The 26,542-nt window shown below is 36.0% G+C and overlaps 1 protein-coding gene across 8 annotated transcripts; it reads right to left on the bottom strand.

Annotated features, from left to right (window-relative positions):
• Nucleotides 1-11,612: 11,612 nt before the first annotated feature.
• Nucleotides 11,613-25,235, bottom strand: LOC143242449 (zinc finger MYM-type protein 1-like). Of its 8 annotated transcripts, XR_013022706.1 has the most exons (4): nt 24,899-25,235; nt 15,552-15,696; nt 14,177-14,229; nt 11,613-13,416 (listed from the first exon to the last, which is right to left on the bottom strand). XR_013022706.1 is itself a non-coding variant. In XM_076485852.1 (2 exons), exons 1-2 carry the CDS (start codon nt 24,935-24,937, stop codon nt 21,438-21,440), a joined length of 1,959 nt encoding a protein of 652 aa, XP_076341967.1. In that variant the 5' UTR covers nt 24,938-25,235; the 3' UTR covers nt 20,568-21,437. The 8 variants fall into 8 exon arrangements, 1 of the variants encoding a protein (XP_076341967.1); XR_013022707.1 differs by lacking the exon at nt 14,177-14,229; XR_013022703.1 differs by having other exon boundaries at nt 14,177-15,696.
• Between the last annotated feature and the right edge of the window lie 1,307 nt (nt 25,236-26,542).

A 26,542-nucleotide genomic window follows, 5' to 3' on the forward strand; every position in this document is an offset into this window, starting at 1 on the left:
TATTTCACTTCACATTCAAAAGACTGTTTTCATATATTAATATATCCATCATTTTATGAAAAACAATTCTGTCAAATGGAAAATTCCTAGATTAAAAATGACTTTGGGTAAGTTTTATGTTAAAATTTCTTAATTATAATTGATTTTCTTTACAAAATGTTTTCCAGGTATTCTGTATAAGAAATTCTCACTAACTTACAACCCTCCCTCCGTGGCACAGAGGCATGTCTGCGGACTTATAACGTTACAATCCGGATTTCAATACCTGTGGTGGGTAGAGTATAAGTAGCCCGTTGTGTAGCTTTGTGTTTAATTACAATCAAACAAAAATCACTTACACTTTATTGTTTAATATTTTTATAGGTTTGAAGTCCATATGTCCTGATGGTTTTTCAAAACAATTACACTGTGTAACATAAATTTTGTTCCTGGATAATGAGTGCTATTTTTTAATTGCTTATGTTGTAAAAGTATAGAAAATGGCCATTATTCCATTCAAACTTTGCTTTTGTGACCTGGATAATGAAATTTAGAAATTAACCTATTTCCTATGAAAAACAGGCAAATTTGCACGTGTTCATTTACACAAGGTCTGAATAAAATAACATATGAATCAAGATTTCCATGTATTTATACTAAAGTTATACAAAAATGTTTAGAAGTGAGTAGTTTTTCGAGATTTGCAACTGTAATGTAAATCACTTTCACATAACAGCCTCCAAATATAGTCTTCCATCATGTTTTCGTTATACGCTTCTTAGTAGCGGCGTTCAAAGTTCAGTATATCTTGGTGGAAGCGCTCGCCTTCCTCCTCTAAGGATGCTCCCATGTTCTCCTTAAATTTATCACGGTGAGCGTTAAGGATATGGACTTTCAGGGGCATCCTGCAGCCCATTTTACCGTAGTTCTTCACCAGAGTCTCAACCAGTTCTACATGATTTTGAACCTTGTGATTGCCCAAAAAACCTTGAATCACTGCGACAAATCTGCCCCAAGCTTTATTTCCTTCCTACTGGACTTCTTGAGGAATTCTGCGCACTCGAGGATCTTTATTTGTGGTCCAACGAAAACACCAGCTTTGACCTTTGCCTGAGACAGCTTAGGGAAGAAGTCTCGAAGGTACTTGAAGGCTGCAGACTCCTTATCAAAAGCTATGACAATTTGTTTCATCAGATCCAATTTTATGTGCAATGGTGGAAACTACACCTTCTGGAGGTCCACTAGTGGCTCACACTTGATATTGCACCTCCACACAGAGAATTCAGTCCGTTGTGGCCAGTGCTTCCTGTTGTGGTGTGCTGTAATGTCCTTGCTGTCCCAGAGGCAAAGGTAAGAGGAATACTTGGTAAAGCCTCCTTGGAGACCAATCAGGAATGCCACCATTTTGAAGTCTCCGATAACCTCCCATCCATACTCATCATACTTCAAAGCTTCTAGCAAGGTCTTGACGCTGTTGTATTCCTCTTTGAGGTGCACCGAATAAGCCAGGGAAAGAGATAGATTATTATTCCCGTTATGGAGCAGCACAGCTTTAAGGCTTCTACAACATTCTAGTAAGTTCTTGAATATTCTTGTAAGTTCGTGAAAATTCTCTATTAGTTACTCAGCGCTGAATCTACCTGGAATGTTCTGGAAAATGGATAAATTGAAAAATTTCATTACCAAAGCCATAAAAACAAAGTTTGAAGAGAAAAATAGGTCTTTTCCATCTACTTTAGGCATAAGCGATTGGGAAATAACGCTTTCTTCTCAGAAACAAGAAAAAGTAAAAGTTACAGGCAATGAGAATAATGAACAAATTTTTCTTGGTGATTTTCAATCGCAAAGAATTCGTCCAACCACATTTCAGTTTAATAGTTATATTAAATTAGATGAGGCTGTGTGTTTTCTCGCAGCTAATTTTTTACGTAACTGGACCAGATTGTGAGCAACACATGAAAAGTGTAGCTTGCTTGCGCACAGAATGAACAATGAGCCTTGGTTACATGTTAAACTCACGCATAAAGACATAAGAATAATGAAGAAAAATCGAGAAAAAAAATTCTTGTAATTCCAAAATAGAGATCCATTACGAGCAAGTATTTTTATTTTTATATTCGTCCCGGCGGCAGTTTCTGTGCAGTACAGAAAATTGATATACTTATACAAAATCGTCTGGTATTTGTAACCAATTTCTGTGGTAAGTTCCACCTTATCACTGCTTTTCACACGTTTTGGCAGAGAAAGTGTCCATCATGATAATATTAATTGTTTCTTCTTGAGTGTGAAAATCAAAATACAAAAACTCAAATACATTACCAATTGCACGATATTAGGAAAACAAAAACGTGCTGAAGTACATTCGGTGGTCTAGTGTATTTTTACAGAAAACATTATTGCAATAAATATGTTCTTCTACTTTTCTACGTTGGGAAGAATACTTCAGAAGAAGGGAATGGGCTTACAAACACTTTCAGGAGGTCAGTGAAATCTCTAAAGGAAAACATTTCAGAAACATGATGAGCTGTTATTTTTATTACCACACGAAAGTAGGCGCTATTTGAATATTTATAATGTTTCTGTCAAACAAGCAACAACAACAAAAGAATCGTTGATTATCTTCAAAGTTCTCTTCTCTCTTCAAAACATAACACAATAGTTACACTGTCACAATCAATGATTTACCCTATTCTGGGATATCGAGTTACGTAGCACTTGTGGGTTATGACAAAGCAAACAACCCGGACACTGGTGAAACACGTTTGTGAGGAAAGTCTTAGCGGCAAGCAACTTTAAAAGAAAAAGAAACTGAGAAGGACACATTAAATTTCTTTCTGTACAAATCTGAGAAACAGGTGCTGGGTATTTTCGTAAAATGAAAAAATTATACATCTGACGATGATAGAGTTGAGGATATTCTGCTCCATCCATTCACAAACCTTTCAGAAGAATGTAAGTTTGCAGTCAGAACCGAAACGATACAAGTAATAGAGGGAGTTGTTAAGCAAAGCGAAAACAACCACACACACATACACACAAAATAGATTCCATTCTACATGACACAGTCACTTCCACAACAGAAACACTGCTTCATTCATGCAGGTAGAATACTACGACTATTTATCACAATAATTTATATAAACTTCATCTCTTCATTCTCCTGTTTCTGGACCTGCAACACTACTCATTCCAGTATTGGGTTTATATTAGATGTGGAATAGAACTTTTGAAAGTTAAGCCCTTCCTGGAGGCTCAGCAGTAAGTCTGAGCGTTTATAACACTAAAATTGTGTTTTGAAACAGTTCATTATGTAATTATCTGCATAATAGCAAACAAAACTGCGATAAAGAAAGAGAAGTTATTAAATTAATCTAAAAAACAATAAAGTAAACTCGACAGTATCTGAGTAACACAAATATTTCATAAAAATGTAATTCCAGTAATAATTATTATTCAGCCTCCAGTACTTTCGATATAGTAAATTCTGCACTACAGCATTTAATATTACGGCGCCCGGCCTGGCCAAGCGTGTTAAGGCGTGCGACTCGTAATCTGAGGGTCTCGAGTTCGCATCCCCGTCGTGAAAAACAACGGCCCTTTCGGCCGTGGGGGCTATTCGTTGGTAAAAGAGTAGCCCAAGAGTTGGCGGTGGGTGGTGATGACTAGCTGCCTTCCCTATAGTCTTACACTGCTAAAGTGGGGACGGCTAGCGCAGATAGCCCTCGAGTAGCTTTGTGCGAAATTCAAAACAAACTTAATATTACGAGAAATTTTTTAAATTATATTAATTTGGGAAACAATTAGTTTACTCATTTATTTAATTAGTTTTTAGGAAAAGTTTGCTTCCTTATTATAAGATGTTTAATTTTTCTTTCAGAAAATTTGATAAAATATAAATTATCTTGCTTTCGAAAGTTATAATGAAATATGTAATTATATTTCGAAATAACTGTTCGTATAGTGATAATATTTTCTAATTGTATCCATAGAGAAAACTTACTTCAGAAGTTTATTTATTCAAAATGACTTATCTTAACGTCAAGACTAATCGTTTTCCTGCCCAACTTGAACAGCACAAGTTTATGTTCCAAACAGTTAACCTTCCTTAAGAAAAATGGTGTATCCCTTCGAAGCTTAGTGATGTCATTCGTAAGTAACCGTACAATGAAGTTTTCTTTCATTTTGTCGAATACTATTGTGTAACATATTATAATAACCTATATTTTTAATGATGTAATATTTTGTTAGCTGAAGGGCAAATTTAATTCTAATTTGATATCAAATTTATGTTCTAGCATATTAAAAAGGTAATTATAAATATGAGGTAATGTTGAAGAGTTGAGAAAGTTAAAAGATAGTGTTTGTTTGTTTTTGAAGTTCGCGCAAAGCTACACGAGGACTATCTGCGATTGCCGTCCCTAATTTAGCAGTATAAGATTAGAGGAAAGGCAGCTAGTTGTCATCACTACCAACCGTCAACTCTTGTTTTACTCTTACCAACGAATAGTGGGATTGACTGTTAAATTATAACGCCCCTAGGGCTGAAAGGGCGAGCATGTTTGGTATGACGGGAATTCGAACCCGCGACCTTCAGACTACGAGTCAAGTACCTTAACCGCCGGGCATGAAAAGATAGATATGATGATAGAAGTTTATTTCTAGTTAGAAAGTGAATGAATGGGTTAACTATTACAAGTATATTGATTTAATTTTACATAATTTTTAGAAATATTAATTGCTGGAAGATGAACGTAGGTCTACCACACTTTGTTATAGTAATAGTATATAGTCTAACTTAGAAGTATTTCAAAATTAGAGTTGAAAGGTATGACTTCTTGTGAAGCCCAAGAGTTGGCAGCGGGTGGTGATGACTAGCTGCCTTCCCTCTAGTCTTACTCTGCTAAGTTAAGGACGGCTAGCGCAGATATCCCTCGTGAAATTCAAAACAAATAATGCTTGTGAAGTATAATGAAAATAAAACTTATAATTTCTATATTTAACACGTTTTATAGTTTAGTAACAATTATTTACAAACGTTGACGTCTTGCTGAGCTGGCTTTTTTAATCATGTTGATAAAGTGTACAGAGCAGATAACACTAAGTATAGGAAATATACAAAAAGCACAAGTAGTCGTTCAAGAATATCAAACTTCGTAGATGATGAGAATTTCGTAACATGTCAGAAATTCGAGGGGGCGTTAGGATTATTTTAAATTGTTTGCTCGATAAAACTGTACCCAGTTTAAAATCGTTATCTAGGTTTGGAGAAATTGTTTAATATAATCGCTCTTCTGGTCTTTGGGCCTGAAATGTGAATAATCGGGTTTCGATACCCTTGGCTAACAAATAACCTACTGTGCAGTTTTGTGTTTAAAAATAAGAAGGAAACAAATTAAGATAATCTGAAATTAACTGTCAACTTAGTCTTCGAAATCTGCACTAAATTGTTGTTGTATAAGTTGCCAACATAATTACGAATATTTAGAATTACTATTGTATTACGTTGTTTTCATTTAGCATAAATCATAATTTTAACCAGGAGCCTTTGTAATCATATTTTTAGGAAATAAATTTTCAGTTCCTTCTAAAATTGCATTAAACAAATAACAACAACCAGTGTAAATAAACAAATAATAATGAGTTGTAATCAACATATGACACAAGAAGTTCATTTGACTGTTTTGAGAAAAAAATCAAAGAGAAAAACAACATTGTGTGGTAGCTCGCTTTTTGTAAGAAAATTTAAATAAAGATTATGCTGTTGCTGGAACATTGTGAAGGTAACAGGAAGAAACACTGCTTTTTAAGATTATATTTCCAGAAGTTTGTCTGTCTAGAGAACAGTTAAAGCTGTTTTTTCTTTGATTGTAACATTTATTTTTATACAGCTGTTATCAGTGCAGGAAATCCCTATTTTTCAATATGTTCCATTTAAAGGGCACAAAAATTCAGAAAACTGTCAGGAAAAGTGGGAGAACGAATAAAGAGCTTCTTGGGCTCTTAAGCGTGCCCTAAACTCTGGCCTCAGTATGCACGACTTTGATGTGTATTCCCTCACTTTACTTGGTCAAATGAACCTTGCCCCCACTTTTAATTTGCCTTTACTCCTCTGAGAATGTTATTTATCAAAACCTATCAGCGTAGAAATAAAAATTTAAAACATTTAACAAATCCCTCACTTAAAATTCGGCCAATTTATAAAATGAAGTTTACATTGACAAATTATTTACGAAAGAGCTGTAAAATTATATTTCATGACGGGTATTAGTTTGAAGATGGCCTGGGAAAGTCGAAACGTTGTTCTCTGCTTTACTTGTGTTAATACTCATACCAGCCATCTTGACATATATTTTTTACTTCAAGTGGGTTTGTCGTCATCACGAAAAGGTGTAAATATTTTACATTGTGTAAAATTCCAACATGAAAAAAAAATGTATTTAAATATGTATTTAATATGTTTTTAACGTGTATATAAAAGTTCATCTCTTATGTTTATCGGTTTTAAGTGCTATCATATTCCTTAAAACATTCAACAAGATGAATAAACCTCTTAGGATAGCGTTTTCCAGACAGTGGCGAGGGCGGGTCGGCCTTTTGGCGGAAAATAAAAAAATAACGGAGGAAGAAAAATACTTCATTACAGAATATTTAAAATCAAGAAATACCAAAGACTGTATGGAATTGATGGTAAACAATTATAAAAAACACAGCACACTATACTTATCACAGTTTATTAACTGTACAATTGATCAATGGATGTATAATATCTTAAATTCACAGTCTTATATATCAATATCAAAGGTGCACTTGCTTCCAAGAAACATGAAATTGAAGAAATTAGTCATAGTCAAACCAATTACATATGTCATGTTGACCTGAAATAGTTTTATCTTTGACCCAATCTCTAATAAAAAATATTTATTGCGGCGCCACCTTCCTCGAATGTAGTGTTGACCCGAAATATTTTATCTTTGACCCAATCTCTAATAGGTAATCTGTATTTCCGCACCACCTTTTTGGAATGTAGTGTTGACCTGAGACAGTTTTATCTTTGACCCAATTTCTGATAGAAAATCTTTATTGTGGCACTACCTTTCTCGAATGTAATGTTGTCCACATTAACTCCCTCATAGAAATAAAGTACTCTGATTCTTATATTAGATTTCGCGATCGTGCCAAATGGTCAAGATGCGGTTAGATTTTTGAGATAGAAATGTTTCTAAAGTTCGTCAAAAAAACAACAAACAAACAAACCAAAAACGAATTATAGAAATAGCCGACTTTTCCCAGTGTTGTCAAAAAAACATACACCTAAATTTCTTTAAGCTTTCGTAAGTAAACAGAAGATAAACATCTTCTGTGAAATAAAATGCGCATGTCCGAGGTTGTGTCGTGCGTGTACAACCACTGTTATTGATATTAAAACTCTCTTCTGAGCTATCGTGGTTTCTCGGTAGACAATCAATGCACTTTTTCGGTTTCGATCATTTTCTTCTTGACGAATAACTTTCTCCTGTACGTAACTAAACATCCTTTCTTGTCCTTTAGGAGCAGGAACTGTGAATAACGTCATCCGTGACCGAAGCAATTTTCAATATAATTTCACATTCTAAATATTGCTCTTTTAAACAGTAGCGTGAGACGTGTGAAACACACATGTTGCACATAAACCATTAAAGATATTTATCGGATTTCCAGTGTCAAAACGTACTCTACCGTCTTGTATAAGAATAAAGAAAACTGTGCCAGTGTATGAGATTGATGATTTAAGTTTTATCGTATAAATAACACAAATGACATCAGAACACAAAGTTTTGATATACATTGTTTATTTACAATATTTTAATGCAATATAAATGTAAACAAAACACACCGTATCTAAAGAAGAATTCTCTTCCAACATTTGTCTTTACTTAAGTACATTTTTCCTCTTATGTGGCTCGCTCGTTCTCTCTGGGCAGGACGTGATTTAGCACTTAGCGTGTTGGATTGTGGATTCGTGGTTCGCATCCCATTGCAGAAACAAATCGCGCAAGCACTTTGTGGTTTTCAGTATACCGTAAGAGTGATGGTCAAATGATGTAATCATAATAGTCCAAGAGTTGGTAGTCAAGTGATTTGCTTATAATAGACGGTCAAGTGATGTAATTATAATAGTCTAAGAACTGGCGAACTTGTGATTTGATTATAATAATCTAAAAGCTGACGATCAAGTATCATCATTATCATTAGTGTCATCATTAGTATCATCATCATCATTATCATTAGTGTCATCATTAGTATTATCATCATAAGTATCATCATTAATATCATAGTCATCATCATTAGTATCATCATCATCATCAGTAGTATCATCATCATCTTCATTAGTATCATCATCATCATTGGTATCATCATCATCATTAGTATCATCATATTTATCATCATTAGTCTCATCATCATCATCATCAGTATTTTCCAACACTGCTTACACCTCGTTGCTGGGGACCTTTCCAACACTTCTTACCCAAATGTTGCGAGGGAGATTTCCAATACTGCTTACCCCCGTTTCTAGGGACATTTCCAAAATTGCTTACCCCGTTGCTAGGGATATTTCCGACACTGCTTACCCCCCGATGCTAGGGACATTTTCGACACTGCTTACCCCCCGTTGCTAGGGACATTTCCGACACTGATTAACCCCCGTTGGTAGGGACATTTCCCCCACTGCTTACCCCCGTTGCTAGGGACATTTCCGACACTGCTTACTCCCCGTTGGTAGGGACTATTCCGACACTGCTTTCCCCTTTGCTAGGAACATTTCCGACACTGCTTACTCACCGTTGCTAGGGATATTTCACCCACTCCTTAACCCCCGTTGATAGGGACATTTCTAACACTGCTTACCCCCTTGTTGCTTGGGACATTTCCCCCACTGCTCTCTCCCCGTTGCTAGGGACATTTCTCCCACTGCTAAACCCACCGTTGCTAGGGACATTTCTCTTACAGCTTAACCCCGTTGCTAGGGACATCCCATTGCTTACCCCGTTTTCAGGGAATTTCCCTCACTGCTTACCTCACTGTTGCTTGGGACATTTCCCCCGCTGATTACCCGCCCGTTGCTTGGGCCATTTGACACACAACTTACTCCCGATACTAGAGACATTTCCACCACTACTTACCCCCATTGCTAGGGGCATTTCCCCCACTGCTTATCTCCTTGTTGCTTGGGACATTTCCCCACTGCTTACCCCCCGTTACTAGGGACTTTTCCGACACTGCTTATCACCCATTGCTATTTTATGGAGTGTGTTAGAGTATAGATCACCATACCATATGATTTTATCCTACTGTCTAACTCTCTACCTATTAATGGAGTATGTTAAAGTATAGATTACCATGCCATATGATTTGATACTGCTGTTTAACTCTTTAATTATCAATGGAGTATGTTAGAGTATAGATTTCCATACCATAATATTTTATCCCAATGATTAAGATAAGATTGAGAGAAAAAAAGACATTTAAGTATTCCAAAAGAAAGTTTTGCCACAATACCAGTGTTATCTTACCAAAAGCTCACCATCACTAGAAAAAATAGTGTAATAGGAGAGAAAGGAAATTCTTTTTTTCTTTATAAGGAAATCATGAAATAACTGCGTAAAAAGATGCTACACTTTTGATAAAGCGTTTTTAGAAATTTCCATGTAGTGTACCATTTTCGTTACTATCTTTATAGACACAAGTTTTACTATCTGGTTTATCTTACGGCATTGAGATCTTTAACAGAATAACAACCATAAAGAGTTCAGGAATTTGACCATCCTACTAAAAGAGATCTATAGTGAAGGAATTTTAACGTTTTGTCAACATGACGAGGGGCGTAATTATCATTTTGATGTGAGACCTTCTCATCACATGAAACATTACACCGTATTCTCATGGTGCTCTACCGTTTGTCAATATTTAATTGTGGATTATCGTTACAAATGTCCCGTATTACTCTCCACAGTTCAGCTAAGCCTTTTAATTAATTTTCTCAGTTTTTATATAAGACTATTCAGCGTAAAACATGTTAATTGTGAAATCCAAACCATTGTTGTGAATATTCCATTGATCCATTTTTCTCTATCCCATCAAACAAAATGTCTTTCATCCTTACTAAATAATTCGATATAGAATGCACCTGCTAAAAGTACACGTTTCTAACTTTGGTCATCTCGTTGTGTGTGTTTCATTGTCACTTAAAACCTTTCATCCTGTCACCTGTTGTCAGTGGTAGTTTTGAAATGGCTATACACCCATTTGGATTACTTCGTACTAAATGTGTATCTTACTGTTGTCAATATTACCTTCATCCCTGTATTCGGAAAGTCACTGTTTAGTTTTGAAAACAGCGATAACAGCATTCATTCAGTCTATTTCAAGCCAGCAACTGATAGCGATGTTTAGAAACAAAATAAGAAGGATCCAAGCCTGTATTGATGCCAACGGGGGTCACTTTCAACATTTTTTGCAATTATCATTCATATTTACCTCCTATTCGATATTGAAACATGTCTGTTAATAAATATATAAGTGCACAGTGACTTTCCGAACACCCTGTATTTCTAATAAATATTGTTCTGGGTGTTATCGTTCTTTCTGTTTTGTCTCAGATATTTCTATAAATCTCTAAATTTTATGTAAATTTGTAACTCCCGAGTGAGTCCAGCATGACCAGGCGGTTAAGGCACTCGACTCGCAATCTGAAGATCGTGGGTTCGAATCCCCATCACACCAAACATGCTCGCCCTTTCAGTGATGAAACTGATGTTCTGTCCCAGTACTCTTCATCATTTTCTATAAGTAAGGATTTCCCAAACTGACAATTCATAATTCTAACAAATAAATCATAATGGTTATGTTGAATGTTATTCAAGTGTTTTTGGTATAAAAAATAATAACAATGAACTGAATCTTTTTCTCGTTTTTGCCACGACATGAAAGGGAGGTTCAAGAATTGATGGTGGGTTTTATTCACTAAATAAAATATGTTTGTGTGTGGGTTTAAACTTAACAAGGGGGTATCTACGACAGGCCCACAACAGGTATTCTACAAACTTTATTTTTTAGCTCAAAAAGTAAAACTAATAAAGAGAAATTTAAAAACGTTAAGATAAAATCTTTTCAAATACGATGTAAAACGCTTAATCCGTCTCTGATTTGAAAACCAATTAATGATTCAAGTAACTTTTACTTAAGTTTGAAATAAAAAAATGTCGATTGATACAAGATTAAATAGCGTCTAAACTAGCTTTGTCTTGATATCTGTTTTGTTTTTGAATTTCGGGCAAAGTTACTCGAGGGCTATCTGCGCTAGCCGTCCCTAATTTAGCAGTTTAGACAAGAGGGAATGCAACTGTCTTCTCCCTTATCTGTCTTTTGTTTTCTCACAGTTTGGTTCAACAAAGGGAATATCACTGACATCAAGAGGATTTTGAAAGGTCTTGTTGCTAATCACACCAGAAGATGTGCTAATTGCCCTCTTCGAAACTGAAGAAATAACACTTTTCTTTGGAGTGTGATGGTTTGGAGTTTGATAGTATTCTCCAATTCTGCTCCTATTCCTTACTTCACACTAATGCACACTAATTTCAGGTCAGACCAAGAACCAATTTTTCAAAGTAATTTTATTTAAAAAACTGAGAAATTCCCTCACTCTACACTTTTATAAACTCAAATATTACACTTTAAAAATACGCAATCTGTTCTACCAATATCAGCGTGAATTTTAAAAGCCATTTAAATATTACACTTTAAAATACACAATCTGTTCTACCAATATCAGCATGAATTTTAAAAACCATTTAAATATTACACTTTAAAAATACACAATCTGTTCTACCAATATCAGCATGAATTTTAAAAACCATTTAAATATTACACTTTAAAAATACACAATCTGTTCTACCAATATCAGCATGAATTTTAAAAACCATTTAAATATTACACTTTAAAAATACACAATCTGTTCTACCAATATCAGCATGAATTTTAAAAACCATTTAAATATTACACTTTAAAAATACACAATATGTTCTACCAATATCAGCATTTTATAAAGTAAAATATTACACTTTAAAAATACACAATCTGTTCTACCAATATCAGCATGAATTTTAAAAACCATTTAAATATTACACTTTAAAAATACACAATCTGTTCTACCAATACCAATATCAGCATGAATTTTAAAAACCATTTAAACTCTAATAAGCGAGACATCTCTAAGGTGTCCCTATTCTAAACACTCTTCACATGAAATATGTACATACACAATCTACCACATAGATTTGGAGAATCGTTTTCATCACATGTGTTTCTTGAACTTTTTGCTCTTGATACCCGTCTTTGGGAAAAAACTAAAAGCTTCATTGAAGGGTGCGAGAGTTCTTTTCTAACACTTGTGTTCCAAAGTTGTTGATATATCAGATTTTAGGTGTAAAGTAGCCAAAACATGTATAGAGATACTGAAATGTTTTACAACTGGATCATTTGCTGAAATGGTTGAATGGCTGCATAGGTTGGTACGACATGCTGAGGTTAACTATAGGGTTTTTAGCTTGGAAATATTTTCAATGCTGGTCAATGAACCAGAAAGAACCCAGAAGTAAAACAAAATAATGTCAGCAGACAAGCAGATAAGATACTGATTAATTTCTGAACCTCTTCAAGAGACAGGTCAGTATCTTATCCAATGCACTTTCTGATTTTACTACCTTATTGGAAGGTTTTACTCCGAAATTTAATATACATCTCATTGAACATGTTATCCAGCAGTTAACAGAACTGGCAAAAATAGAAACTGAAAAATGTTTGTTCTTTGACAGTCATCATCAGATTGAAAATACTCGAAAGAAGAGACCAGATATTTCACTGTTAGCTTTTATCGGTTTGAAACATCTTTGTCAGCCTCTGCATGGAGATGTTGAGCTATTGGATCTCACTGTTATGAAATACCTTCCATCAAACATCCTGATGTTGAGGGAAGTCAATCTATCCCTCGAGCCCAGCAAATAGTTAAAGATAACGCTGTTAATTTTATTTGTTACCTTATGAAGAAGAACCAAGAAGCTTCATTGAAGGGTGTGAGAGTTCTTTTCTAACTCTTGTGTACCAAAGTTGTTGATATATCAGACTTTAGATGTAAAGTAGCCAAAGCTTGTACAGAAATACTGAAATGTTTTCCAAGGTAGTAAAATCAGAAAGTGCATTGGATAAGACACTGATTAATTTCTGAGCCTCTTCAAGAGACAGATCAGTAGTCTGCAGAACAATAGGAAAGTTGTTATCTCTAACGTACTGTGACGATCTTCTATCCAAGTCCAAATATGCTGGGATAGGATTCCAGATTGAATAAATATCATAATACTTACCTCATTTCTGTCAGACTTACTTGGATGGCAAAATAAAAACCTACAGAGATAATGATTTTGTTGTTAAACGTTTTTATATAAATACATCTTTAATAATTGGTTTTAAACATTTGTATTTGTAGCAACAGTGTTAACAATAGATCACTGGTATTTCATACTTAGTATTTATTTTCAGGTCATAAGTATAAATACAGTGGTTTTAGATCAGTGTAACAGTTACGTGTTCATGTTTCATTAGATGTAATGTGTGGGTTTTATTTAGGAACTTAATACTGACATATACTTTTAATTTTACTTATTCTATGATATTATTGTCTTTAAGGATAATTTAATTAAATGGTAAGGTTCGGTTTTGTTTGTTTGTTTTGAATTTCGTGCAAAGCTACTCAAGGGCTATCTGCGTTAGCCATCCCTAATTTAGCAGTGTAAGACTAGAGGGAAGGCAGCTAGTTATCACCACCCACTGACAACTCTTGGCCTCCTATTTTACTAACAAATAGTGGGATTGACCATCACATTATAATGCCCCACAGCTAAAAGGGCAAGAACGTTTGGTGTGACAGGGATTCGAACCGGCAACCTTCAGATTACGAGTCAAGTTTCTTAACCATCTGGCTATGTCGGGCCACTAATATCTGGTAAGGAACCTGCTAGGTTGAATAAATAATATTAAAATACAATAACAGTAACTTTTACATAAGGTAAATTTTGACTTTTAATAACTTCATCCTTTCGACCTTTGGTAAAACATAATCATCAGTTAGAAATAGTTGTTATTGTATTTTGAAATTATCTCTTACCTTATTTTCTGAGATATTATACCATGATACTTGCCAGGTTAGTTTTGTTTTCCCTGTAATGAATTAACTACAAAATAATAAGTTGAATATATAATCATTTTATCTTTCGTTAAATTCTAACTTACGAAATATATTAATAAACTAGATATTTGGTGAAACGACCTCTAACGTGTTTTCTTTCAACAGCAGATAAAAACAAAATGAAGAGTAAGAAAAATATTTTTTCAAGTTCATACGTCATGTTGTGTTGTATCGTACAGTTTATAATTCTTTTCGTGATTTATGGCATGTGCACGTTACACTAACGTCACGACAGTACAAATTATAACGTTAAGTACCCCTTATATGGCATCATTTTAGTGTTTACTGACTGAGAGACAGACAGATAACACCCTACAGTATAATATTGCAAATGGTTAAAACAGAAGATCACCAAAGGCTCTCTTACACCGCAATTAAAATAAAAAGAGGCGCTCTGTATTCGGAGAGTGGTTGAGAATTGATACCATATTATTAGTATACTCCGGTGTAGAGTGACGTGAGTGGGGTTTGATACGTCACGTGGGGAGAAAACAGTTGTAGTTAAAGTACAGATTGTTGTTTTTCTTTTATATTAACATGGATTAAAAGTTAAAGTATGCAATTAGTGTCATGCCACACGGATGTTGGTAAAAAACATAAAAACAAGTGTCTCTTAGTGTCTACAATTTGAGCCAAAATGTAGATAAATCCAGTAAGTAATTTCAATTGAAATTATCAGTATAAATCTATTCAGAGACATTCCAGAATGGCTAGGAAAATTATGAACTCTCGACCTTTAACATATTTCTGTTCAAATGTATGATAGTCTAAAACCAAAAACACCAACTAAATATCCATTGTAAGTTAGAATTTATCTTTCTCTACACATATAATATCAAAAGGAGTTTGTTTCTAGATCACTGGTGCCCCGATAAAGTTCATGCTAATAATACCATTTTGTGGATCAGATAATGATTATTGTATAAAGAACACTTTTATGTAATAACTTGACTACTAACCAAATATCGTCATTTCACCAGGTAAAATATGTCTAAGTAGTCAGTACGACTTCCAGTTGTATCAGAAAAGTACAGAAAACAAACCCAACATTCTCTGTAAAGCCACTTACCCACAAAGTTTAAGTGTTTAATCGTCATCTAAGAAATAATGATTATTCAGTCGTGTGTAGTCAGAAACGTAGGTTTTTGAAAGCGGTAAGGCCATGGCCTGACCACTTCTTAATAGCTACAATTAATGAATTTAAACTTGCTTCTTGTAATACAATACATCACGTTCTATATACGCAGTATAAAAATTCAGTATCCTACTAAAATCATAAAAACCAGATACTTACAGATCGTCACACATTGGTTACCTCAGTGTCACATGATCGTTTAGATCTTCAAAATGACGAAACATAATATTTCTCCATTTCACGAGAAACAGATTTTCGTAAACGGTGGAGAAACTTCTTCAGAGATTTTTTGGATTTTTTGTCACTGAAATAGAAACAATAATTACAAATACTGAATTTGTTTTGGTACATTTACACAAAAGTGAATTTCATCAAGAGAAGATCTATATTTATTTATATAAACTGTATTATACTGATAAATCCTGACATTAGGTTTAGTGGCTAATAACTTTAATAACATTGACAAATGTCATGATTTAAATAAGTTCAAACATAAAAAAAATATTGTTCAATCAATTTGACAGCACGAGTAGTGTCTCAACAACTACTAGATCTACCGTATACCAGCTAAACTGAAGAGTCCTGATATTACATGAAATACTTCGATAACACAGGGTTTAATAGATGTGATGTACTTTACATCTTGAAGTTCGTCCTGTGAAATTAAACGTGCTAGAATATTTACATGTTGGCATAAATATTGACTAAATATTCAATGTGTATTTGAGGGTCACGTAAACTACGTCACAAAATTTGTTTTCCTGATTTTCAAATACAAGAATTAAAGTTTCAGATAAAATTATAATTGAAAATCGACACTTAGAAAGTATTGAAGAAAAAGATGACATGAATGGTTGCGTTTAGCTGACCCGGCATGGCCACGTGGGTAGGAGGGCACTGGACTCGTAATCTGAGAGTTACGAGTTAGAGTCCCCATCACATCAAACATTCCCGCCCTTTCACCCGTGGGAGAATTTTTAATTCATGGTCAATTCCACTATTCTTTGATTGAAGAGTAGCCCAAAAGTTAGCGGTGTGTGGTGATGACAAGCTGCCTTTCCTTTAGTCGTCCGCTGCTATATTAATGACAGTTAGAGCAGATGGCTTTCCTGTAGCTTTATGCGAAATTCAAAACAAACAATTATAACACCATGACTACTTAATAGTAGCTAATACACAAAACAAATAAACAATTATGACACCATGACTGTTTAATAGCAACTAATACACAAAACAAACAAACAATTGGCCCGGCATGGCCAAGCGGGTTTGCGCCCGCGTCACGCTAAACATGCTCGCCCTCCCAGCCGTAGGGGCGTATAATGTGACGGTCAATCCCACTATTCGTTGGTAAAAGAGTAGCGCAAGAGTTGGCGGTGGATGGTGATGACTAGCTGCCTTCCCTCTAGTCTTACACTGCTAAATTAGGGACGGCTAGCACAGATAGCCCTCAAGTAGCTTTGTGCGAAATTCCAAAACAAACAACTATAACACCATGACTCTTTGATAGTAACTAATACACATCACTGGTGTGTGTTCTTCAAATCTATCAATATATATCTTCACCATGGTGATTGAAAAACAACTATAAAGAAAAATATATAATATACATTAACCGATACACATATTTTTCAAACCTAACGTGTCCTATTTGATTTAGAAAACATATGGAAACGTCTTTCTAGTTTCAAAATGTTTATTCAGTACTTCACCAGTTTTCGTAACTTCATAAATGCTACATTTGGCTAGGTTTTTTTAACTTTCCAAAACGCTACATGTGGGTTATCTGCGCTAATTGTCCTTAACTTAGGAGTTATAAACTAGAAAAGGAAGACATATAATCAACATCACCCAATGTTAACAACTGGGTTACACTTTTACCAATAAATAGTGAGACTGATCATCATATTATAACAGTCCCCCCCCAGCTGAACTGAAAGTGTGTTTGGTATGACGGGAGTTCAAATCTACGAAATAAAGGTGGGATATTCCAGTGTTTAATTAGATATATTTGTATAAAATTTACCTGGAATAAATTTCTTTTCATCAAATAATCGATATCTGTATATAGGAGGATAAACTTTGATGATTAACAAATGTTAGGAATACATTGAACTCATCTTATTTTTAAGTATCACGTATGCAGTTTTTAATATTTTCGCCTAGCAATATCTAATGCAAATATTATTCTGTCCTTGATATAAATCTATGATGGTTTGTTATTTTTATAATTTAACGACACTTCGGTGAATACAAGTGGAGAACAAATAATATTAATGTTAAATTATTTTCAACTATAATGAGATTTATCAATATAAATATACGTCTAATATACACTGCTGGCCAAAGTCTTAAGGCCAACGAACATAAAAAAGAAATATGCATTTTGCGTTGTTAGACTCAACCACTTATTTGAGTAAAGCATCGAAAGATGAAAATAAGAAAATGGAAAACAAAAATAAAAAAACTCTTTTAGCATCTAATATGGAAAATGTGGACGCTATGAAATTAGCCTAAATACCAGCTGGTCAAAAGCTTCAGACCATATTGAAACGAAGCATTAATCGGTAAACACGAAACGAAATTTAGTAATTTATGTTCAAGCAAAAGCGTTGAGAACATTTCCCACTGACATCTCCTGTTTTACATTGGGTAAAAACATGGCAAAGGCTAAAAGCTGACAGAGTTTGAACGTGGCAGGATTGTCGAGCTGCAAAGCAAGGTCTCTCTCAGTGTGCCATTGCTAGTGAGATTGGGCGTTGTAAAACTGCTGTTGAAAATTTCTTAAAAGACCCCGAGGGATACGGAACGAGGATTTCATGTGGTCGGCTCAAGAAAATTTCGCCGGCGTTGAGCAGGACGATTCGACGGGTTGTCCGGCAAGACACCAGCCGATCGTCGAACCAGTTTAAGGCCCTTACGGACGCAGAATGCGGCTCAAGAATAATAAGACGGTATCTACGAGAAAAAAACTTTAACATCTGTAAACGTTTTCAAAGGTCAAGCCTCCTTCCACACCACGAAACAGCTCGGTTACACTTTGCTGAGAAGCACCAAACATGGGACGTAGAAAAGTGGAAAAAGGTGTTGTTCTCTGATGAGAAAAAATTTAACCTGGATGGTCCAAATGAGTTCCAACGTTACTGGTACGATAATGATATCCCACCGGAGACATTTTATACACGACACAATGAAGTAGGTTCCATCATGATCTGGAATGCTTTCTCCATTTATGGAACAATGGAGCTTCAGGTTATGCAGGGGCGTCAAACAGCAGCTGGCTACATTGCCATGTTGGAGAGAGCATCCTTATTGACTGAAGGCCCTCGCTTGTGTGGAAATGGCTGAACTTTTCAGCAGAACAACGCTGCAATCCACAATGCCAATGTCAGGACAAAGAACTTTTCCATGGCGAATAACGTGATTCCTTTGGACCATCCAGCGTGTTTTCTGGGACTGAACCCATTGAAAATGTTTGGAGGTGTATGGCAGGGGAAGTCTATAGAAATGGACGTCAATTCGAAACAGTGTTTGATCATCGTGAAGCCATCTTCACTATTTGGAATAACATTCCAGCCAGCCTTCTGCAAACGCTTATATCGACCATGCGAAAGCAAATGTTTGCAATTATTCGCAATGACGGCCGTGCAACTTACTTCTGAGACCTTTTGTTGGGCATTTCCTACACTGTTTAGGACTTATTTTTGGTATTATCTTAAACTTTTGGCCAGCTAGTATTTGTGCTAATTTCATAGTGTTCACATTTTCCCTATAAAATGCTGAAAATGTTTTTTATTTTTCCTTTTCTTATTTTCATCTTTCGAAGTGCTACTCAAATAAGTGATTGAGTCTAACATCGCAAAATGCCTATTTTTTCCTTATGTTCATTGGCCTTATGATTTCGGCCAGCAGTGTGTGTATACAGATAACATTACTTTGCGTACGTGACAACCTAAGAGAAAATTCGTTAACCACTTGGTCCATCAGAACTTGTAACTTAGTTATAGTTCATACTCTTCAGACTGTAAAACACATTTGTTTATTTTTGTTTATTTTTTAAATATAATAAAATCATTTTGAATATTATAAATTAGTCCGTTAAAGAATTTAATCTTTAATGTCAAAGAATCAAACTTAAAGTAGATTTGAATTTATTTCAGAAGAGTGGACTGTGTATTCAAATTACAATATACTTTTAATATACATAACTATATATTTCAAGTGTAATATAAATGCAACATGAATAAACGTTTATTTCGAGTGGAAGTACAATTATGAGTAATTATGTTTATTCGGGGTTCACTATCTAGTTGATCTATATTTTATGTATCAGTAGATTTGCTGTTTAATTAGGTGCACATACAGAATGTTTTATGTTTCTCTTATCAGCGTGACTTAGGAATTAAAATAGGTTCGCAGTTCGAATTATGTTGCTGTGAATTTACTCTCTTGATTTTTCAGGCTGAGAGTTCGGTGAAATAACGTAATTCGATTACAGTAGCTCATACGTTTGTAGCGGATGGTGTTCACCAGCTACTTTCTAATCTACCACTTGAAAATTAAGGACGAACAACACAGATATCTCTTTTAATCGTTTTGTTTTCGTTCGAAACGACAGTTATATTCACTATTCGTCCTGATTTTAAATATGCAGAACTAGACATGGGTTTGTTTGTTTTTGAATTTCACCCACAGCTACACGAGGGTTACCTGTGCTAGCCGTTCCTAAGTTAGCAGTGTAAGACTAGAAGAAAGGAAGGCAGCTAGTCAACAACAACCACAGCCAATTCTATGGCTACTGTTCAATCAATGAATAGTGGAATCGACCATCATTTTATAACTCCCCGACAGCTGAAAGAGCGAGCGTATTTGGTGAGAGGGGGATTCGAACCAGCAACCCTCAGGTTACGAGACGAGCGTCCTAACCACCTGGCCATGCCGGCCCGAACTAGACATCGCCTACTTTTGATTTATACATGGTAAGAATAATCGTCACAGTATAATAATCACAAGGCGATAACCTTTGAAATAAGTGGAAGTTCTAGTATCTCATACAGTATGTTACGTTCGTTAGGAAAGTCAAAGGTTCCCATAACAACAGATGTTTTTTTAAGCAGGATTTTAAGTGTTTAATAACTTCTACCTGCTTTGTTTTCTCTGATGATATATCTGAAAAAGAAAGATTATAAAATTCTTGTCATTAATAACTTCATTTATAAGAGGCTTCTAACTGATATATTTACGAATTATTATGCACACAATCACACACTCACACATCAAGATATGTATATCAGACGTGAAGTAAACAATTTTCTTTTTAGGGAGAAAACCCTACATTTAGAAACTCACTATTACATTTTATTACAACTTTGTACCCACAAAGAAGACTTAGAAACTTAATAGAACTAATTAAAAAATCTAACACCGTCTACAGGTTAAGCATATACATAATAGATGGGTCTCTTTTTAAAGTTCAAAAACTTACAAAATAATATATAAACCCTGGTCTCCTACCAACATTCCATTCTACACCAGAAATTACTATTCTGTAGAATAACTTGAGCATTGACATTAAACGTTGAAAGAAAACTGTATTTACCTAACCCTGAATAACGTCTACTACAGGAACAATGCAAGGCACATACATAGTATCCCATGCGAATGTGTTAAGATCACTTCGTTATATTTATAAATCTTTGAATGCCACCTCATTGTTTTAATAGCCTAATGATGTACCTTACTGAAGCATTAAATGTTGACATGGAAGAAACTGTAATAGAGACACAGAACGTGATCTAACATATCGTTTACATTAAGTATGTAGAAGAAGTAAAAATAATGATAATTCGGCCATAGCAGACTATTTACAACAAATATAATTAAAACATTATGATAAATGTCGTTGAAGCATTCAAAGTGACGATCTTCAGAGTCACCGTGTAACAGTCCATTGAGGAGAGGTAGATGTGCCTTGAGAGAAAGGATGTCCAGATGATCACCGTATTTGTCCGCCAAGTACTTCAGCTCATCAGGAGTATCCTCTTCTCAAAGAAATTTCAAGAGAAGATCTTCCATATGTCGATACGCCTGGAAGCCTGGCTGATCAAAACGACGGTTGATTGCGTTAATGGCAAGGCCAAGAACCTCAAAGTACTGCCTTCTGTAGAATTCCTTGTGAGACGACGGGAACGATGGCTCACCGGTTCCTACCTCAAAACGCTTGGGCTCTCTCTTCTGTCTTGGCATTTGAGGTTCGAAAATGTTGAGCTCCATTGCCTTTCGGTGCACTTCTTCATATATCTTGTCAAAATTACTATCATTCCTCATTTTATCAAGAACACCTGCTACCAGTTTTGCATTTTGTTGCCCCTGTGCTGCAGACATGCAGGTCTTCTGCAATGTTTTTGACAAATTGTCCGTCAAAGAGTACACGGCGACACCAAGATGAAGAGCGAAGAAGTATTCAAATTTCTCTATTTGGAATCTGACACCTATTATTCGTGCCCTCATTTCAGAGTCTAGATGATCTTCCAGACAAACGTCCCACTCCAAGAGAAGCGCTTTGTGGTTGGCAATGATGCGGTCGAAGCTCTGGCCGCGAACTGTCCAGCGAGTTGGGCAAATCACCTTTAGACCTGCTGTTTCTAGGTTGATGTTAGCTTTTATTTTTTCGAGCAGACCTTGACACTTTGGTGAAAATTTTATAAGCTTGCAGATTTCGTATGTGATATCTAGAGTATCAGCTAACAACTTAGACCCTTTTGTTGCGTCACATACTGCCAAATGTAAGGCATGCTCATGGCAATATGTATAGTGTGCCTTAGGAGCATCTTTGAGAATTTGTTCAGCAACACCTCTTCGTGATCCAGCCATAGGACATCCGGCATCGTAGCACTGGCCCCGACAGTTGGTCAGGGTCAAGTTCATCCGAATTATCGCGTCCTTGATGGCCAATACGATGGTATCTGCCTTTATGGTGGGGATTTCATAAAATCCGATGAAGTCCTCGTGGGGTTCCAGATTGTCGTCAATCCATCGAACACATATTGTAAGCTGTTTCTTGTTTGCAACGTCAGTGCATTCATCGGCAAGGATGGAGAAATAACGACCATTTCTGATACAAGACGCCACATCTCGCAACACCTGCAATTCCATTACCTCTAATATTTCGTTCTGAACATCATGTGTAACACACTTGTTGGTTTTCTTCTTAAGCCACTCAATCATTTTAAAATTGTTCTTTGCTCTGAGGTGATAAAGTTGTATGAAGTTCGATTCTTCATCGCTGTGTCCTTGCAAAGCTAGACCCTGTCTAGCCAAGAACTGTAAGTTCTCGATGATTTTGGCCATGTTGCTCCTAGATTCTTTCTTCTCTTCTCCCAGTGTCATGTCCAACATTTCGCCAATGTAACAACATGTTTTGGAAAGAACTATTTCATTCTCTTCTGCCATTTTATGGTGCTGCGACATTTGGTGATCTCGAAACTTTTCCCTTGCCTTCTTCCAGTTTGAAAAGCCATCTCGGAGGAAAGCCGATTCCTTGTACTTTGCATTGAGTTTCTGCTCTTTTTCTGCCAGTAAGCAGGTGTGACAAAGAACCGTATCTGAAAACTCTATGTAGTGTAACCAAGGAACTTCTTCGTACCATGACGGCTGAAATGATCCTTTGAATTGCTTGCATTCCCTATTGGGGTACTGGAAATTTTGTGGTTGATTTGGTTTTGACGGGATTATCAATTCCGCCTGTAAACTGTCATCCATACTTGCTTTGCTACCTACAGAAGGATGGATGCCCTCTGAAGCTGTCGATAGACCAACAGTTTCTACTGACGACCCGCTTTGCTGAACCTCTGCCTGCTGTATAGTTTGTTCACATTTCCCTTGTTTAACAGGCAGCTTGGGACCACAGAACTTTTCCATCGATGACTGTACTTTTCTTTTTCTGGGAAGGGGCTTTGGTCTGACCTATTGAAATACGAAACGAAATGACTGTAGGACGTTTCCCAATTCAAATCGCCCTATATTTTCATTTGGGTCATTTTGGCAGAAAGGGTACCCATTAATTATTAGGGATTTTTAAGAAGAACAATTGACCCATTTTAAGGGTATTTTATGGGGTACGTTCGACATTCACATCCATTGTGGAATCCTCCATGATGCGCAGGAAGTCATTACCCCATATAACGAACCCATCCAGGTCCATATGAAGCTACCGAGTTAGCTGATAACATACCATCCGCACCGGTCCGTACGAAGCTATCTAGTTAGCTGCGTGCGGCCGACCGGCTGGCGAGGATCGGAGCCGTGCGCACACGCGTGATCGTGATTCTTAAATTTCAAGCGCAACATTTAAAATCACGGGTGTGCGCAACGTGTACACATCGAGCATGAGCGAGAATCGGTGCGAGAACTCCGGGTGAGAACTGTAAGAATATCATTTTGAGCGATAAACTTACCCATATTTAGGTCAAAATGGATTGGGGGGGCATATTTAAGGATTTTCCGGCACAAATCATACTCCATGTTTATGGTTTTCTTGGGAAAAAGTAACCTATTAGAGCGGCATACACCCATTAGGCGAGTACCTCTCCCCCAACCCCGCCCGCGCAGTTTGAACGCACACATGAATGTGACCACATGGCGGATACGGCAGCTACACACTGCTAAATCCAAAATATCTTCCGACCATGTGATTGGTGGATACAATCACTGAATCTATTACCACTGGCAAAATTAACCATGTTTAACTGAGCAGACACAAAATGTTCAAGTTTTCCACATATAAGATCTAGATTTCAGGTTATCAAACATTTTACAGGACTGTGGACATAGCCTGATTATTAAACATGGAACTTGATTAAGGCCACACGAAACACATGAAATTTTAGTAATATGTTTCAAACCAAATGACTTTGTGTTGCGTTTTCACTTTATCAAACTAAGCTGTGCGTAAAGTTGTATGCCTGTACATAGATTTGTGAATGTAGTTCATATTCTTGAAATTCACAAAGTTCTAGTTTCTTTAATTATCAAAGACTCGGCATTTTCTGGAAATCTTAACTGTAAAATTGTAATTGCATTGGGGGAGGGGGGTGGAACGGGATATTGACAATTTAGACCAGTCTCACGTACAGGTCATGTTTCTATTTATGTTTTGAATATCAAATTCAGGGCTGCCACTCTAAACTTTTATTAATATTTTTTGATTAATAATTATAAATAATTACCCATACCCACATGGTTACTGATCTTTATTAAGTGGGATTACCTTGAACATCATTCTCATTGGATTTGCTCAAATTTAACAAAAGTTAACAATTTAGAAAACCCCACACCCCTGCGAGTGTCCGAAGTTGATTAAAACCATCCCGCGTGTCAGAGTTGTGCACAGTAGGCCTATTAAATGCTTATTTGTAAATAGATATCCTACAACTTACAAGGCTACAATACATAACATAACTGCCCAATAACAAATTGACAATTCTTAATCTAAGTTTATTTTGTACCTCACTCTCCTGATCCTCACTGGTAAAAGCATGATCCATATTGAGCTTAAATTCTGTATCAAGGCATCTGAGGGAAATTTTGGAGTCGTAATGAGACGCCTGGTAGGTTTTAGAATTAGTCTGAGCCAACTTCGTGTGTAGTTTATCACGCACACATGTACGTTATGCCTATGCATACTGTGTTACGTTTTGTTTCGGTTCTTAGAATTCGTGTGTGTTGTGATAGCTCGCCACCACGCACGCAAGGTCCACGAATAAAAAAAAACATCGTCACATTCTATTTGAAGTTACACAACAATACGCGCGCACAGTCCCATACAACACACACATGATTGATATAGTGTGTGTCTACATGTCTGTAAGATAACGGCCATAATGTGCAATCAAAAAACAGGGCACGGTATGTAGTACAGATCCGTACGCACGCCGTAGGCCTCGCTCGTTTATTTTTATTTTTTTTAATGTCGCGCACCTACGTCACCCCTCGTGTAGTCATGTAGGAATTTAAATAGGGTAAAACAAACGATATTGATACCAGCAGGATGTACCAAGCAACAGAATAACGAAAATTTCATTTTAACCAAGAATCAAAATATTATCTATCTGCGACATTTCATTTTTTTTGCACTATTGAAAAAAACTGGTTGTTAGCCAAAAGTGTGGGGTTCCGCGGTCCCTGCAACAACTGTTGACCACTTATTTACAACTTTATTTCTTGCAAGAAGCATAAGAAAATTCCTATACTGATGTTGTCAGCGATATTCTAGCTTTATACCACACTTTGAATCCCATTTCTTGCTTTTCATAGCTACATCATATGGTTTTTCAATTTTTAGCAGCATATTTCTCTCCGAATGTAGGTAAAGAACTTATGTGGTTACCACATGCAAAGGAGATTAATATCGTGCTAGCAGAGTTATGCTGCATTTGATAAGGGAACGTCCATTCTAAGCTTTTCAGATTTCTTTTTGTTAGTTTTAGTCCTGCTTGATCTGGTACGTATATCCATATGGTGATCTTGCTGTTCAATTGCTTTGCTTTCTGCCATCCATTTGATAGTCAATCAATCTCAATGTTAATGTAGTGTATCCTGTGAGTCAGCTGCAAGTATTGTTAGTGACATTGCCTATTTATGTTTCATTGCTTTTAGTTATTTAAAAGATAGTTTCCTTCATGCTTTCCATTTCCACTTACGCTAAATTAAAATATCTAAGATTAGATTGTGGTGGATAATGATTCAATGCATTTCTTTTTTTTACACTGCAAGGCTCTGAGTATAATTTTGCTTGCATATGCTGTAGGTGTTACGTGATGCCGCACTGATAGAAGAACTTGAATTATTTCCTGTGACCAGTCTTAAGCATGTTTTGTACGTTTTCAGTCTTATCACGTTATACAGCAATCAAACTGGTTATCGGTGCTGTATAATTCAGAATGGAATAGACAATACAATAAGTAGGTTCTGTTCTTCAGCTCGATTTACAGCTGCACCTTTCACAGCATTGCTTTTGGTAGCTCTAGCTGTCAGAGTATTTATGTGGCTGGTAAAGTTGAGATGTTTGTCAAAGATTACCCCTTTCTTTTGGTACTTCTTTGCCTGTTGATAATGGTGATGTCCCGCCCTCATCAGCTCATCTATTTTTG

The sequence above is a fragment of the Tachypleus tridentatus genome, unplaced genomic scaffold (assembly GCF_004210375.1).
Source record: "Tachypleus tridentatus isolate NWPU-2018 unplaced genomic scaffold, ASM421037v1 Hic_cluster_2, whole genome shotgun sequence".
NCBI classification, from domain to species: domain Eukaryota; kingdom Metazoa; phylum Arthropoda; class Merostomata; order Xiphosura; family Limulidae; genus Tachypleus; species Tachypleus tridentatus.